The sequence below is a fragment of the Oncorhynchus mykiss genome, chromosome 30 (genome assembly GCF_013265735.2).
Source record: "Oncorhynchus mykiss isolate Arlee chromosome 30, USDA_OmykA_1.1, whole genome shotgun sequence".
Taxonomy (NCBI): Eukaryota; Metazoa; Chordata; class Actinopteri; order Salmoniformes; family Salmonidae; genus Oncorhynchus; species Oncorhynchus mykiss.
In genome coordinates, this window is record NC_050570.1 from 399,368 (window position 1) to 416,329 (window position 16,962).

The 16,962-nt window shown below is 41.2% G+C and overlaps 1 protein-coding gene across 4 annotated transcripts in view; it reads right to left on the minus strand.

Annotated features, from left to right (window-relative positions):
- Window positions 1-1,382: 1,382 nt before the first annotated feature.
- The window catches only part of ice2 (interactor of little elongator complex ELL subunit 2), a 42,906-nt gene continuing 27,326 nt past the window's right edge, over window positions 1,383-16,962 (minus strand). Inside the window, exons 14-15 of one of the 4 annotated variants that reach the window (XM_036968903.1) lie at window positions 16,077-16,329; window positions 1,383-1,892 (exon numbers count right to left, since the gene is read on the minus strand). In XM_036968903.1, coding sequence (XP_036824798.1) covers window positions 1,710-1,892; window positions 16,077-16,329 — 436 coding nt within the window. In that variant the 3' untranslated portion in view covers window positions 1,383-1,709. Of the gene's footprint in view, window positions 1,893-16,076; window positions 16,330-16,962 lie in introns of those variants that run through there. The other 3 variants (XM_036968904.1, XM_036968906.1, XM_036968905.1) reach the window with 3 other exon arrangements.

The window sequence follows — 16,962 nt, forward strand, 5'->3', positions numbered from 1 at the left end:
TTCACTACAAAGGGGGGCGTCTCGCCTCAAGTTCTTCAAAACATTGTAGGTTTTTAAATGTTCCTATTCATTGCCACAGTTCATGTATAAGTATATATAATTATTATTTTGACATTTAAGGTACATATATATATGATTTTGATAGTTAATGTGTGTGTGTGTATATATATATATATATATATTGGAGCTCAAGAATTTCACTGTACCCTGTAATAACACCTGCAACCCTGTACATGTGACTATTAAACACTGTAATAACACCTGCTACCTTGTACATGTGACTATTAAACACTGTAATAACACCTGCTACCCTGTACATGTGACTATTAAACCCTGTAATAACACCTGTAACCCTGTACATGTGACTATTACACTGTAATAACACCTGTAACCCTGTACATGTGACTATTAAACACTGTAATAACACCTGCAACCCTGTACATGTGACTATTAAACACTGTAATAACACCTGCAACCCTGTACATGTGACTATTAAACACTGTAATAACACCTGCTACCTTGTACATGTGACTATTACACTGTAATAACACCTGTAACCCTGTACATGTGACTATTAAACACTGTAATAACACCTGCTACCCTGTACATGTGACTATTAAACCCTGTAATAACACCTGTAACCCTGTACATGTGACTATTAAACACTGTACCCTGTAATAACACCTGCAACCCTGTACATGTGACTATTAAACCCTGTAATCACACCTGTAACCCTGTACATGTGACTATTAAACCCTGTAATAACACCTGCAACCCTGTACATGTGACTATTAAACCCTGTAATAACACCTACAACCCTGTACATGTGACTATTAAACACTGTAATCACACCTGCTACCCTGTACATGTGACTATTACACTGTAATAACACCTGTAACCCTGTACATGTGACTATTAAACACTGTACCCTGTAATAACACCTGCAACCCTGTACATGTGACTATTAAACACTGTACCCTGTAATAACACCTGTAACCCTGTACATGTGACTATTAAACACTGTACCCTGTAATAACACCTGCAACCCTGTACATGTGACTATTACACACTGTACCCTGTAATAACACCTGTAACCCTGTACACGTGACTATTAAACACTGTAATAACACCTGCTACCTTGTACATGTGACTATTAAACCCTGTAATAACACCTGCTACCTTGTACATGTGACTATTAAACACTGTAATAACACCTGCAACCCTGTACATGTGACTATTACAATGTAATAACACCTGCAACCCTGTACATGTGACTATTAAACCCTGTAATAACACCTGCAACCCTGTACATGTGACTATTAAACCCTGTACATGTGACTATTAAACACTGTACCCTGTAATAACACCTGCAACCCTGTACATGTGACTATTATACTCTTTAATCTGAATAATACAATAAGTACACCAACCCACTCAAGATTTTAGCAGACGCTTTCATCCAGAGCATACATTTTCGTACTGGTCCCTCATGACAATCGAACCCACACACCTGGCATTGCAAGCGCCATGCTATAATGGTTCTATACATGCATATCTAACACTTGTGAAATTGTTAAATATTATTTGTTAAATATTACTGCACTGTTGGAGCTAGAAACACAAGCATTTCGCTACAGCCACAATAACATCTACTAAACATGTGTATGCGACCAATAACATTTGATTTATAGATGGTTCTGTAGGTGGTCCTAAGGGCTGTTCTGCTGGATAGAGCGTTGGATCTGCCTCTTCATCCACTTGTCTCGCCTCTGTGTTCTCTTCCCTTTATTCTTCTTCTTCTTCGCTCCCCGGCTGGAGGCGGGGTTTGCTGGCCCTACCTTCCCCTTACTTGGTTTTGGCGTCCCTGGTTCTCCAGCCCCGCCCTTCCTTGCCTGGGAGGACAGGAGAGAGGAGAGAGTAACTGCTATGGGAGCTGCTGGGGGCAGACTAGCTGTATGAGAGGGGTGTGTTGTATGAGAGGGGTGTGTTATGACAGACATGTTAGGGTGTGTTAGAGGGTGTTACCCTGAAGGCCTGTAGCAGCACAACAGAAAACTCTGAGGGTGAATAGAATGTTTCAGATTGATGATACCCTTCCTGCTGTTGAGTTCTACAGCTACTTATTAAAGCAACTTTTTGGGCGACCTGACCAAATTCACAGAAATGTCAGTAATAGTTCTGATATTCTTATTGAAAGGGAGTCTAAGAATGGGTTGGTCTGTTCTATGTGCGCTATTTCAATGCACTCGTTCTTAAGTTTTGTTTTTCCGTATTTTATTTTCGGCTTTTGGTCGAAGGTCCAGGAATGACAGAAGAATTGAAACATTTACCTGGAGCTAGCTCTGCAGATAGTACTGCTGGGTAATCTAAAAAAGTCAGTCAATTTCACTCTAAGCAAAAAAATGTTTTAAATTTACAATCTGTAGAAACTACGAGAATAGAAAGGTTCAGAACTTGTGTGAAACATCACAGCAGAGTTGAAAAATATGACAAATAGAAATAAAAACTGGGAGGTGTTGAGGGTAGCTGAAGGATGGGACTACGAACAAACGATAACTATTGTAAAATATACTGTGTATACATAGTATGTATAAGCTGGAAGTAGAAGCCTAAGAGTTGTTGTCCATTAGTTTACTAAATGGTACGGTTAGGGGAAAATAATAAAGGAAATTATTCATAATATATATTTTAAGGGGATTGGAAATGCAGACAATTACATTGATGGAAGCCACAATCTATATGCAATGTTAAAGTTGATCCACCCCCTACATTTTTTTGAACAAACATTCTCTACACTATACTTGCTTGCTGTCACAAACTGAAAGTAGGCGAACTATTCGAATTTTAGCAACCAGGAAACATATATATTTTCCCCATTAATATTTCAAAAGCTAGTAACAATAAAGTAAAAGTATAGTATTCAGAGCCCTTGACTTTTTCCACATTTTGTTACGTTACAGCCTTATTCTACAATGGATTAAATTGTCCCCCCCCCACAATCTACACACAATACCCTCTAATGACATCACAATACCCCCTAATGACATCACAATACCCCCTAATGACATCACAATACCCCCTAATGACAAAGCAAAAACAGGTATTTAGAAATGTTTGCAAATGTATTAAAAAAAATTTAAAAAATTTAATATTACATTTACATAAGTATTCAGACTCTTTACTCAGTACTTTGTTGAAGCACCTTTGGCAGCGATTACAGCCTTGAGTCTTGGGTATTTGTATTTATTATGGATCCTCATCAAGCCAGCAGCTTCTCTTCCCGCAAAATGAAGGCAGTTATACCATTTAAAAAACATTAAAATACATTCACAGATGTCACAACACACGGTGTGCCCTCAGGCCCCTACTCCACCACATACAGTGCCTTGCGAAAGTATTCGGCCCCCTTGAACTTTGCGACCTTTTGCCACATTTCAGGCTTCAAACATAGATATAAAACTGTATTTTTTTGTGAAGAATCAACAACAAGTGGGACACAATCATGAAGTGGAACGACATTTATTGGATATTTCAAACTTTTTTAACAAATCAAAAACTGAAAAATTGGGCGTGCAAAATTATTCAGCCCCTTTACTTTCAGTGCAGCAAACTCTCTCCAGAAGTTCAGTGAGGATCTCTGAATGATCCAATGTTGACCTAAATGACTAATGATGATAAATACAATCCACCTGTGTGTAATCAAGTCTCCGTATAAATGCACCTGCACTGTGATAGTCTCAGAGGTCCGTTAAAAGCGCAGAGAGCATCATGAAGAACAAGATGCCATTTAAGGTGCTCCAAAGCTTTTTACTGTCATTCTTCATATACTTTCTTTCTTTCATAGTGTAGTTTCTTATTTTCATTCAGTTTAGTCACGTGATTTCTCAATTTGCATTAATTTTGCCAATCGGTTGTGCAGACTTATTTGCCATTCATTTTGCCTCATCCCTCTCCATACAATTTTTCAAATCCTCCTCAATCCACAGGAATTTAACAGTTTTTACAGTCATTTTCGTGCATGCTTATTAGTAACTGGAATAAGCAATTACATAAATGTGTCCAGTGCAGCATCTGTTTGCTCCTCATTACACACCATGGACCAATGCATTCTTCACATCAACAACAGGAATCACCACAAAACTTCTTATATTACACTATATATATATATATATACACACAAATATACACTATATTTGATCCAGCCTTAAATGTTGTTTTTCAAGATATGGTTACTATATTATGATCACTACATCCGATGGATCTGTATACTGCTTTCAAGCAAATTTCTGCAGCATTAGTAAAGATGTGATCAATACATTTAATTCCTGTGCTGTTTAACTACCCTGGTAGGTTGACTGATTACAGGTGCTGGTTACAGTTTGACGTTTTTCTTGTGAGGGCAGCTTGATGAATGCCAGTCAATATTTAAAATCACCCAGAAAATATACCTCTGTTGATATCACATACATTTTCAAGCATTTCACATGTTATCCAGATACTGACTGTAAGCACTTGGTGGTCTATAGCAGCTTCCCATCAGAATGGGCTTTAGGTGAGGCAGATGAACCTGTAGCCATATTACTTCAACAGTATTTAACATTAGATCGTCTCTAAGCTTTACAGGAATGTGGTTCTGAATACAAACTGCAAGATCACATGATCAGGCACATGATTACAGCATAGCTGTAGGATCAGCAGAGATATTCAGGGCAGTTAGAGATACATACACTGTGTCTACCAACACCCCTGGTGTAATGTACATTTGCTAAAGCATTGATAACTCTGTGTTACAATGGTAGGGATCAACTGAGCTGGGCTTGAGTCATTGATAAGTCATTGTCTCAACACAGCCTTATAATGCTGTGAAAGGATCCAGGAACCAAAATGATTTGGGTGGATCCCATCCTCCTTATAAAACCTGTTATGTTTCCAAAAGGTATCGAAATTGTCAACAAAAGTTGCACCCATTGAGCTGCAATAATCAAGTAGCCAGTTGTGAAGAGATGGAATCCTGCTAAAGCGTTCAATGCCACGATTCAGAGAGGGCAGAGGGCCAGATATGATGGGTCTTTTGTTAGTGTCTAGCAGAGAGTCAATCACCTCTTTAAAATACAGTTTCAACTGTTCAGAACTGCCCTTCATAATGTCATTAAAACCCTCATGGACTATGATAGAATGGATTTCCATGTCCTGACGTAGTACATTTGGGAGCATCTTAGTAATGTAATTTACTCAAGCTCCGGGATAGGACATTGTTTTTGCACCAGGAACGGTCACGTCTTACCATGGAGCTGCCCAGAATCAGATGGCTTAAAGGACGGGGAAATCCGCCCACTCCCAGAGAACCCTTTATAGACGAGCGAGAGGCAGAATAACCTGAGCCCGTTGCTCCCTGGGCGCAGGCCTCCCACAGATGGAGAAGTCCCGCTCGATCCAGAGCAGGGACGGAAGGTTGCCGATGATGAATTTGAAATCGTAGTAGTAGGCACTGCGACCACAGACACAGGTAGCCCCAGCGACGAAGATGCAGGAAGATCAAGCTCCAGGATGGCGAAACTATTAGTTGTTTGTATCCGCTCCGGGCCTCTCGTTGGGAGTGTAGACTGCGTTGCGGGATTCCTATGTCTTTGTCTTACACGACTCATGACATGAGATCATCGTTGATTGCCTTGCTCCTCTTGCTGTACTTCATTGACTCCGCTATCAGATGGGGGACCTCCGGGAAACACAGGCCATTCTGTTAACGGCAAGGCGGAGATGCATCCAACAATGCCGTCCAGCCACCGGCGTAGAAAATGTTAACATCACCTCTGCGTTTTTTTCCCAGTTTCTTAAGTAGGCTGGCGACCTGCGTGATCAAGGAAGCCACCTCAAGCCAATAATCCTCAGCAAGCAAACAATTGCTGCATTGGAACATGGAGGGATACAGTTTGTCCCGAAACAAAGCGTAGTGCCGACAGCGCTGGAACAATTCATTTCTTTCCCCAGACAAAGATGGCTCCATTGCAAAACTCATCTGGTACCAACTTCCTTAGCTTGATGGCTAGTAGCTTAGCTTTTAAGCAGGCTTCAACCTGTCAGGCAGGATTCCGGGACAAGAAATAGCAGTGCTGTTAAAACCTAACCGCGTCGCAAAAACAAGTTCGGTATTCGTATTTAATGAAAAGTTTGTTTGAATCAAAAATAACAAACCAAGTGTTTTCCAGCATACAGGTATGACGCTAAACTTTTGACTGGTACTCAAGTCTTCTTGGGTATGACGCTACAAGCTTGGCACACCTGTATTTGGGAAGTTTCTCCCATTCTTCTCTGCAGATCTTTTTAAGGTCTGTCAGGTTGTGTTGGGAGCGTCGCTGTACAGCTATTTTCAGGTCTCTTAAGAGATGGTTGATACAAGCATTCCGCAACATTCGCAATAACATCTGCTAACCATGTGTATGTGACCAATAAAATGTTATTTGATCGGGTTCCAGTCTGTGCTCTGGTTGGGCCACTCAAGGACATTCAGAGACTTGTCTCGAAGCCACTCCTGCGTTGTCTTGGCTGTGTGATTAGGGTTTTGTCCTGTTGGAAGGGGAACCTTTGCCCCAGTCTGACATCCTGAGTGCTCTGGAGCAGGTTTTCATCAAGGATCTCTCTGTACTTTGCTCTGTTCATCTTTCCCTTGATCCTGATTAGTCTCCCAGTCCCTGCCGCTGAAAAACATCCCTACAGTATGATGATGATGCCAGGTTTCCTTCAGACGTGATGCTTGACATTCAGGCCAAAGAGTTCAACTTTGGTTTTATCAGACAAGAAAATCTTGTTTCTCATGTTCTGAGAGTCTTTAGGTGTCTTTTGGCAAACTCTAAGCGGGCCTTCATGTGCCTTTTACTGAGGAGTGGCTTCCATCTGGCCACTCTACCATAAAGGCCTGATTGGTGGAGTGCTGCAGAGATGATTTTCCTTCTGGAAGGTATTCCCATCACCACAGAACAACTCTGGAGCTCTCAGAGTGACCATCGGATTCTTGGTCACCTCTCTGACCAAGGCCCTTCTCCCCCGATTGCTCAGTTTGGCCAGGCGGCCAGCTCAAGGAAGAGTCTTGGTGGTTCCAAATGAAGGCCATTGTGTTCTTGGGGACCTTCAATGCTGCAGACTGTTGGTGCCCTTCCCAGATCTGTGCCTCAACACAATTCTGTCTCAGAGCTCTACGGACAACTCCTTCGACCCCATGGCTTGGTTTTTGCTCTTACATGCACTGTCAACTGTGGGACCTTATATAGACAGGTGCATGCCTTTCCAAATCATGTCCAATTAATTGAATTTACCACAGATGGACTCCAGGTTGTAGAAACAGAAGGACAACTAATGAAGTCACTGAAACCCTTAAAGAGTTGCAGTCGGTTTTTAGAATGGGTGGCCAGTAATAAACTGGTCCTGAACATCTCTAAAACTAAGAGCATTGTATTTGGTACAAATCATTCCTTAAGTTCTAGACCTCAGCTGAATCTAGTAATGAATGGTGTGGCTGTTGAACAAGTTGAGACTAAATCACTTGGCGTTACCTTAGATTGTAAACTGTCATAGTCAAAACATATAGAATCAATGTTTGTAAAGATGGGGAGAGGTTTGGCCGCAATAAAGAGATGCTCTGCTTTTTTGACACCACACTCCAAAAAGCAAGTTCTGCAGGCTCTAGTTTTATCTCATCTTGATTGTGGTCCGGTCGTGTGGTCCAGTGCTGCAAGGAAAGACCTAATTAAACTGCAGCTGGCCCAGAACAGAGCGGAACGTTCTACTCTCATTGTAATCAGAGGGCTGATATAAATACTTTGCATGCCAGTCTCTCTTGGCTAAGAGTTGAGGAGAGACTGACTGCATCACTTATTTTTTATAAGAAAAACAATGTGTTGAAAATCCCAAATTGTTCACAGTCAACTTACACAAAGCTCTGACACACACACTTACCCCACCAGACATGCCACCAGGCGTCTTTTCACAGTCCCCAAATCCAGAACAAATTCAAGAAAACGTACAGTATTACATACAATGCCTTGCAAAAATATTCATCCACCTTGGCATGTTTCCTATTTTGTGACATTACAACCTGTAATATAAATGTATTTAATTTAAATGGACATACACAAAATAGTCAAAATTGGTGAAGTGAAATGAAAAAATAAATAATAATAATATAAAAAATTATAAAAAATAAAAAATGAAAAAGTGGTGCGTGCATATGTATTCACCCCCTTTGCTTTGAAGCCCCTAAATAAAATCTGGTGCAACCAATTACCTTCAGAAGTCACATAATTAGTTAAATAAAGTCCACCAGTATGCTATCTAAGTGTCACATGATCTCAGTATACAGTGCCTTGCGAAAGTATTCGGCCCCCTTGAACTTTGCGACCTTTTGCCACATTTCAGGCTTCAAACATAAAGATATAAAACTGTATTTTTTTGTGAAGAATCAACAACAAGTGGGACACAACCATGAAGTGGAACGACATTTATTGGATATTTCAAACTTTTTTAACAAATCAAAAACTGAAAAATTGGGCGTGCAAAATTATTCAGCCCCTTTACTTTCAGTGCCGCAAACTCTCTCCAGAAGTTCAGTGAGGATCTCTGAATGATCCAATGTTGACCTAAATGACTAATGATACAATCCACCTGTGTGTAATCAAGTCTCCGTATAAATGCACCTGCACTGTGATAGTCTCAGAGGTCCGTTAAAAGCGCAGAGAGCATCATGAAGAACAAGGAACACACCAGGCAGGTCCGAGATACTGTTGTGAAGAAGTTTAAAGCCGGATTTGGATACAAAAAGATTTCCCAAGCTTTAAACATCCCAAGGAGCACTGTGCAAGCGATAATATTGAAATGGAAGGAGTATCAGACCACTGCAAATCTACCAAGACCTGGCCGTCCCTCTAAACTTTCAGCTCATACAAGGAGAAGACTGATCAGAGATGCAGCCAAGAGGCCCATGATCACTCTGGATGAACTGCAGAGATCTACAGCTGAGGTGGGAGACTCTGTCCATAGGACAACAATCAGTCGTATATTGCACAAATCTGGCCTTTATGGAAGACTGGCAAGAAGAAACCCATTTCTTAAAGATATCCATAAAAATTGTCATTTAAAGTTTGCCACAAGCCACCTGGGAGACACACCAAACATGTGGAAGAAGGTGCTCTGGTCAGATGAAACCAAAATTGAACTTTTTGGCAACAATGCAAAACGTTATGTTTGGCGTAAAAGTAAGACAGCTCATCACCCTGAACACACCATCCCCACTGTCAAACATGGTGGTGGCAGCATCATGGTTTGGGCCTGCTTTTCTTCAGCAGGGACAGGGAAGATGGTTAAAATTGATGGGAAGATGGATGGAGCCAAATACAGGACCATTCTGGAAGAAAACCTGATGGAGTCTGCAAAAGACCTGAGACTGGAACGGAGATTTGTCTTCCAACAAGACAATGATCCAAAACATAAAGCAAAATCTACAATGGAATGGTTCAAAAATAAACATATCCAGGTGTTAGAATGGCCAAGTCAAAGTCCAGACCTGAATCCAATCGAGAATCTGTGGAAAGAACTGAAAACTGCTGTTCACAAATGCTCTCCATCCAACCTCACTGAGCTCGAGCTGTTTTGCAAGGAGGAATGGGAAAAAATGTCAGTCTCTCGATGTGCAAAACTGATAGAGACATACCCCAAGCGACTTACAGCTGTAATCGCAGCAAAAGGTGGCGCTACAAAGTATTAACTTAAGGGGGCTGAATAATTTTGCACGCCCAATTTTTTAGTTTTTGATTTGTTAAAAAAAGTTTGAAATATCCAATAAATGTCGTTCCACTTCATGATTGTGTCCCACTTGTTGTTGATTCTTCACAAAAAAATACAGTTTTATATCTTTATGTTTGAAGCCTGAAATGTGGCAAAAGGTCGCAAAGTTCAAGGGGGCCGAATACTTTCGCAAGGCACTGTATATACATACACCTGTTCTGAAAGGCCCCAGAGTCTGGGGCACAACCAAGCAAGCGGCACCATGAAGACAAAAGGAGCTCTCCAAACAGGTCAGGGATGAAGTTGTGGAGAAGTACAGATGAGGGTTGGGTTATAAAAAAATATCCAAAACTTTCAACATCCCACGGAGCACCATTAAATCCATTATTTAAAAAATGGAAAGAATATGGCACCACAGCAAACCTGCCAAGAGAGGGCCGCCCACCAAAACTCATGGACCAGGCAAGGAGGGCATTAATCAGAGAGGCAACAAAGATACCCCTGAAGGAGCTGCAAAGCTCCACAGCGGAGATTGGAGAATCCGGACCACTTTAAGCCATACACTCCACAGAGCTGGGCTTTACGGAAGAGTGGCCAGAAAAAAAGCAATTGCAAACAATGAAATAAGCAAACACGTTTGCTGTTCGTCAAAGAGCATGTGGGAGACTCTACAAACATATGGAAGAACATCTGGTCAGATGAGACAAAAATTTAGCTTTTTGGTCATCAAGGAAAATGCTATGTCTGGCTCAAACCCAACACCTCTCATCACCCCAATAATACCATCCCCGCAGTGAAGCATGGTGGTGGCAGCATCATGCTGTGGGGATGTTGTTCATCGGCAGGGACTGGGACACTGGTCAGAATTGAAGGATGGCGCTAAATACAAGGATATTCTTGAGGGAAACCTGTTTCAGCCTTCCAGAGATTTGAGAATGGGACCTTCACCTTCCAGCAGGACAATGACCCTAAGCATACTGCTAAAGCAACACTCAAGTGGTTTAAAGGGAAACATTTAAATGTCTTGGAATGGCCTAATCAAAGCCCAAACCTCAATCCAATTGACAATCTGTGGTATGACTTAAAGATTGCTGTACACCAGCGGAACCCATCCAACTTGATGGAGCCAGAGCAGTTTGCCTTGAAGAATGGGCAAAAATCCCAGTGGCTAGTTGTGCCAAGCTTATAGAGACATACCCCAAGAGACTTGCAGCTGTAATTGCTGCAAAAGTTACATAGTATTGACTTTGAGGGGGTGAATAGTTATGCACACTCAAGTTTTTCATTATTTCTTGTTTGTTTCACAAAAAATATTTAGCATCTTCAAAGTGGTAGGCATGTTGTGTAAATCAAATGATACAATCCCCCCCAAAATCTATTTTAATTCCAGATTGTAAGGCAACAAAATAGGAAAAATACCAAGGGGTGAATACTTTCGCAAGCCACTGTATCTAGACCTTATTGCATGGAACTTCCTTTCATCTCAAATAAACAGCGAACCTGGTTTCAAAAAACAGATAAAGCAACACCTCGCGGCACAACACCTCTCCCCTGTTTGAACTAGATAGTTTGTGTGTATGTATTGATATGAAGGCTACGTTTGCCTTTTAAAAAATGTATGTAGTTCTGTTCTTGTCTAATGATGTTCTGTATTATTTATTTATTTATTTCACCAGGTAGGCTAGTTGAGAACAAATTCTCATTTACAACTGTGACCTGGCCAAGATAAAGCAAAGCAGTGCGACACAAACAACACAGAGTTACACATGGAATAAACAAACACACAGTCAATAACGCAATATAATTTTTTTTTTAAGTCTATGTACAGTGTGTGCAAAGGAGGTAAGGCAATAAATAGGCCATAGTGGCGAAATAATTACAATTTAGCAATTTAAACACTGGAGTGATAGATGTGCAGAAGATGAATGTGCAAGTAGAGATACTGGGGTGCAAAGGAGTTTTTTTTATGTCATTCTGTATTATGTGTCATGACGTTGGCCTCTTTGGGTATAGCAAGCCCATCCCCCTCTCCCTGCCTCCCCCTTGCCTCCTTCAACTAGGCTGCTGTGGTCAGAGGTCGTAAATTCCTGAGAAGACCTCATGGACACACAGTTATAGAGAGTCGTTTTTCATGGAGAACAAAGGAAATCCTTCCACCTCACAGAACTTGAGGTACGAACAAATTTCACGTTCTGGAGAAAGTATAAAAGATCGGCGAAGAATCCAGCTACGAACTGGTCCGTTTTTCAAAACTTGAGAAAGCTCATGGGAGACGGTGTGGCCACATTACCATAACGCTGTTTATATAATAGCCCCAGATATAAGGTTTACATCTAATTGTTGTATAAGATGAATGAGTGAGTATGATACTGTTCACACAATTTTACAATGTGATTTTGGACTGTTTAATGAAGGAAAACTCAAAAAGGGAATTGGATTTGAACTAAATCAGAGGACCGCCCCTGAGCCCAGTTAGGGTCAGACATCCTGGGACAGCCCTTTTCTGCCATTCTGAATAAAACCCAACTTTGAGAAATTATCACCAGACTAAGCTTACCTCAATTACGAGATGGCTAAAGGTTGCAGACCATGTTTTTCTCCATTAGGAGGACAAAGGTTGTAGACCTGAATCTTTTAACCATACCACGTGGTTAAACTCTTAGACTATCGATAACGACAGAATAAGAACAAGTCTTTGATATTGATTACTAGTCTGCAGCTAGGAATTCGGTATCATTGAACGCGAAGAACGACAACTGCCGAAACATCCATTCTATAACATATGAATTAATGTCATTTTGAACTATCCCCTCTAACCACAACCGAGAGAGAGAGGGAGGTAGAGAGACGGACAATTCTACCAAAGACACAAACTTTTCACCAGCGATCAAGACGACACACTGAGCGTAATATATATATTGATTGCAATTGTTCCCGAATGAGTGAGCGTTCATGTGTAAAGGATTAGCATTTCAATTGTTATAATCATTAACTGTAGTGACTTTAGTCGACCCCCACTCCCCCTCTTGTCTAACAAGCCACCATGCCGGTTCAGCCACTAGGGCACATTCTCCTATCATTTCATGTAACCATATTTATCATGTTTGTTTGTTTATGCATTTCTGTGAATTACTTAGTAATAAATAAATGATTTAAGACAATTGATGTATGGATGACTCATAGTGAAGACTGGGTTCGTGCAGATAACCAACAATTTACGACGTTTGGAATGAGACTAACAGTAAATAATTCATTAATTCGAAGACTAATTGATCAGATAAAATATCTGAAAAGTTTTAGGAACTGTTAACTTTGTAATCTGAATATTTTTCCTAGGTGCCCCGACTTCCTAGTTAATTTGTTTTTGCAACAGCTAATGGGGATCCTAATAAAATACCAAATCTCTGCAGCATTCCACCAATCAGGCCTTTATGCTAAAGTGGAAAGATGGAAGCCACTCCTTAGTAAAAGGAGCATGACAGCCCACTTGGATTTTTCCGTAAAGGTACCTAAAGACTCTCTGGTCTAATGAAACCAAGATTGAACTCTTTGGACTGAATGTCAAGTGTCACGTCTGTAGGAAACCTGACACCATGAAGCATGGTGGTGGCTGCATCATTCTGTGGGGATGTTTTTCAGTGGCAGGGATTGGGAGACTAGTCTAGTTCATCTTCCAACTGGACAATGACTCTAAGCACACAGCCAAGACAACGCAGTGGCTTCGAGGCAAGTATCAATGTCCATGAGTGGCCCAGTAAAAGCCTGGATCGGATCCAACATCTCTGGAGAGACCTGAAAACAGCTGTGCAGCGAAGCTCCCCATCCAACCTGACAAAGCTTGAGAGGATTTGCAGAGAAGAATGGGAAAACTCTGCATATAAAGGTGTGCCAAGCTAGTAGCGTCACACCCAAGAAGACTTGTAATCACTGCCAAAAGGTGCTTCAACAAAGTACTAAGTAAAGGGTCTGAACAGTACCAGTCAAAAGTTTGGACACACCTACTCATTCAAGGGGTTTCCTTTACTTTGGCAATTTTCTAATAATAGTAGTGAAGACATCAAAACTATAAAATAACACATACATCATGTGTTAAACAAATCAAAATATATTTTAGATTCTTCAAATTAGCCATCCTTTGCCTTGATGGCAGCTTTGCACACTCTCGGCATTCACTCAACCAGCTTCACCTGGAATGCTTTTCCAACAGTCTTGAAGGAGTTTCCACATATGCTGAGCACTTGTTGGCTGTTTTTCCTTCATCCTGCGGTCCAAACAAACACTCTCATCCCAAACAATCTCAATTGGGTTGAGGTCGGGTGATTGTGGAGGCCAGGTCATCTGATGCAGCACTCAATCACTCTCCTTCTTGGTCAAATAGCCCTTACACAGCCTGGAGGTGTGTTGGGTTATTTTCCTGTTAAAAAACAAATGATGACCCCACTAAACCCAAAACAGATGAGATGGTATTCATGAGATGGTATACTCTCATTTTTCAGAATAAAAACAGTCTAAAGACTGTTGACATCTAATGGAGGCCATAGGAAGTGCAATTTAAGTCCTAAGTCAATGGATACTGTAATGGCATTCAATAGAAAACTACAAACATAAAAAAATCCCACTTCTTGGATGGATTTTTCTCAGGTTTTCACCTGCCAAATCAGTTCTGTTATACTCACAGACATTAAAGTTTACAAAACTGTTCAAATAGTGTTTTCTATCCAAATCTACCAATTATATGCATATCCTAGCTTCTGGGCCTGAGTAGCAGGCAGTTTACTTTGGGCACCCTTTTCATCCGGAGGTGAAAATGGTGCCCCCTACCCTAGTGAAGTTAACACTTTTTTGGTTACTTCATAGTTTTGATGTCTTTGCTATTATTCGACAATGTAGAAAACAGTAAAAATAAAGGAAAAACCCTGGAATGAGTAGGTGTGTCAACTTTTGACTGGTGCTGTATGCAAATGTGATCGTTTTTTATTTGTAATACATTATACATTTTTTATTTGCAACAATTTCAAAAAATCTGTTTTTGCTTTGTCATTATGGGGTATTGTGTGTAGTTGGATTAAATAGTTTTTTCCCTCATCAATCTTAGACTAAGGCTGTAGCGTAACAAAATGTGAAACGAGTCAAGGGGTCTGAATAGTTTCCGAATGCACTGTGTTGCCATTTTGACGATTCTATTTGTATACTGATTCGTTACTGTGATTTTATTGCAATTTGATGTTCCAAACATATTGCTCATTCCTCCTCTCCCCTGTAACTATTCCCCAGGTCATTGCTCTAAATGAGACTGTGTTCTCAGTCAACTCACCTGGTGAAATAAGGGTTCAATAAAATAAAATAAAAATATGTCTGTTGAAGAGAGACAGAGCATATTGATCAGTCATGGAAATAAGTGCCAAAAACATGTTGGCTCACTATTTAAAAAGAAGCTGGAGAACAAGCTATAGGGTTAGGGTTTGGGTTGGGGTTAGGGTTAAGCTATAGGATGACATGTTTTTTTAATTTGTATTAATTGATACTTGGTATTGGTATAATATTGCGATATGTAAAAAATTTTCCCCCTCTCACATCTGTTGTACCTTCTGTCTATGCTGCAGGTCTGGTTGGGGGTTAAGATTAGGGGTTAAGGTTACCTCGTGTTGCTTGCAAGTCTGTTTAGGGGTTAAGATTACCTTGTGTTGCTGCAGGTCTGGTTAGGGGTTAAGATTAGGGGTTAAGGTTACCTTGTGTTGCTGCAGGTCTGTTTAGGGGTTAAGATTAGGGGTTAAGGTTACCTTGTGTTGCTGCAGGTCTGGTTAGGGGTTAAGATTAGGGGTTAAGGTTACCTTGTATTGCTGCAGGTCTGGTTAGGGGTTAAGATTAGGGGTTAAGGTTACCTTGTGTTGCTGCAGGTCTGGTTAGGGGTTAAGATTAGGGGTTAAGGTTACCTTGTATTGCTGCAGGTCTGGTTAGGGGTTAAGATTAAGGGTTAAGGTTACCTTGTGTTGCTGCAGGTCTGGTTAGGGGTTAAGATTAGGGGTTAAGATTACCTTGTGTTGCTGCAGGTCTGGTTAGGGGTTAAGATTAAGGGTTAAGGTTACCTTGTGTTGCTGCAGGTCTGGTTAGTGGTTAAGATTACCTTGTGTTGCTGCAGGTCTGGTTAGGGGTTAAGATTACCTTGTGTTGCTGCAGGTCTGGTTAGGGGTTAAGATTAAGGGTTAAGGTTACCTTGTGTTGCTGCAGGTCTGGTTAGTGGTTAAGATTACCTTGTGTTGCTGCAGGTCTGGTTAGGGGTTAAGATTAGGGGTTAAGGTTACCTTGTGTTGTTGCAGGTCTGGAGGGGGGAAGGTACAGGGTGGCCGGCTGTGTTTCTGGTGGAAGGGTAGGACCAGCGTGGGGTCTAGCGGTACCCAGGGTACAGGGCCGAGGGCAGAGGGAGGGGGCACGCTGCTATGGGTCTGGTGCAGGTTATAGGCCTCTCGGACAATCCTCCGCCCCTCCGCCGCCTTGAAGATGGTTACGAAGGGCTCCCCTGCCTTATGACCAATCAGATAGTGACCCTCAGATAACCTATTAGACACACAGATCAGATAGTGGCCCTCAGATAACCTAAAGACACAATTGTGTGAGGGGTAAGAATGGGAGGATTTCTCCATTCCCTTTTCAGGCCGTTGTATTGGGCAGTTGAATGGTGAGAAATGCCTCAGTCCCTAAAGCAAAAACTTTACAGTACAGGGCATCAATAAGCTGCTCCCAAACATTTTTAACAGCACCAGGAAAGTGAGGCCATGATAGTTCATGTGGGATTCAAAGACATTATGAAGGGCAGCTCGGAACAGCTGAAGATGTATTTTAAAGAACTGATTGGGTCTCTGCTTGACACCCACAAATGCCCCATAATATCGGTCCCTCTGCCCTCCCTAAATCGTGGTATTGAACGGTTCAGCAGACTTTCAGCCCTCCATAACTGACTACCAGACTATTACAGCTCTGTGGGTGTGACATTTATTGACAATTCTGATACCTTCTGGAAACAAAGCTCATTTTATAAGGAGGATGGGATCCAAACAAATCACTTGGGTTCCTGGATCCTTTCACAGCATTATAGTTCTGCGTTACGACAATGACTTATCAATGACCCAAGCACAGCTCAGTTAATCCCTACCATTGTGTTGCTGAGTTGTCATAATGCTTCAGCAAATG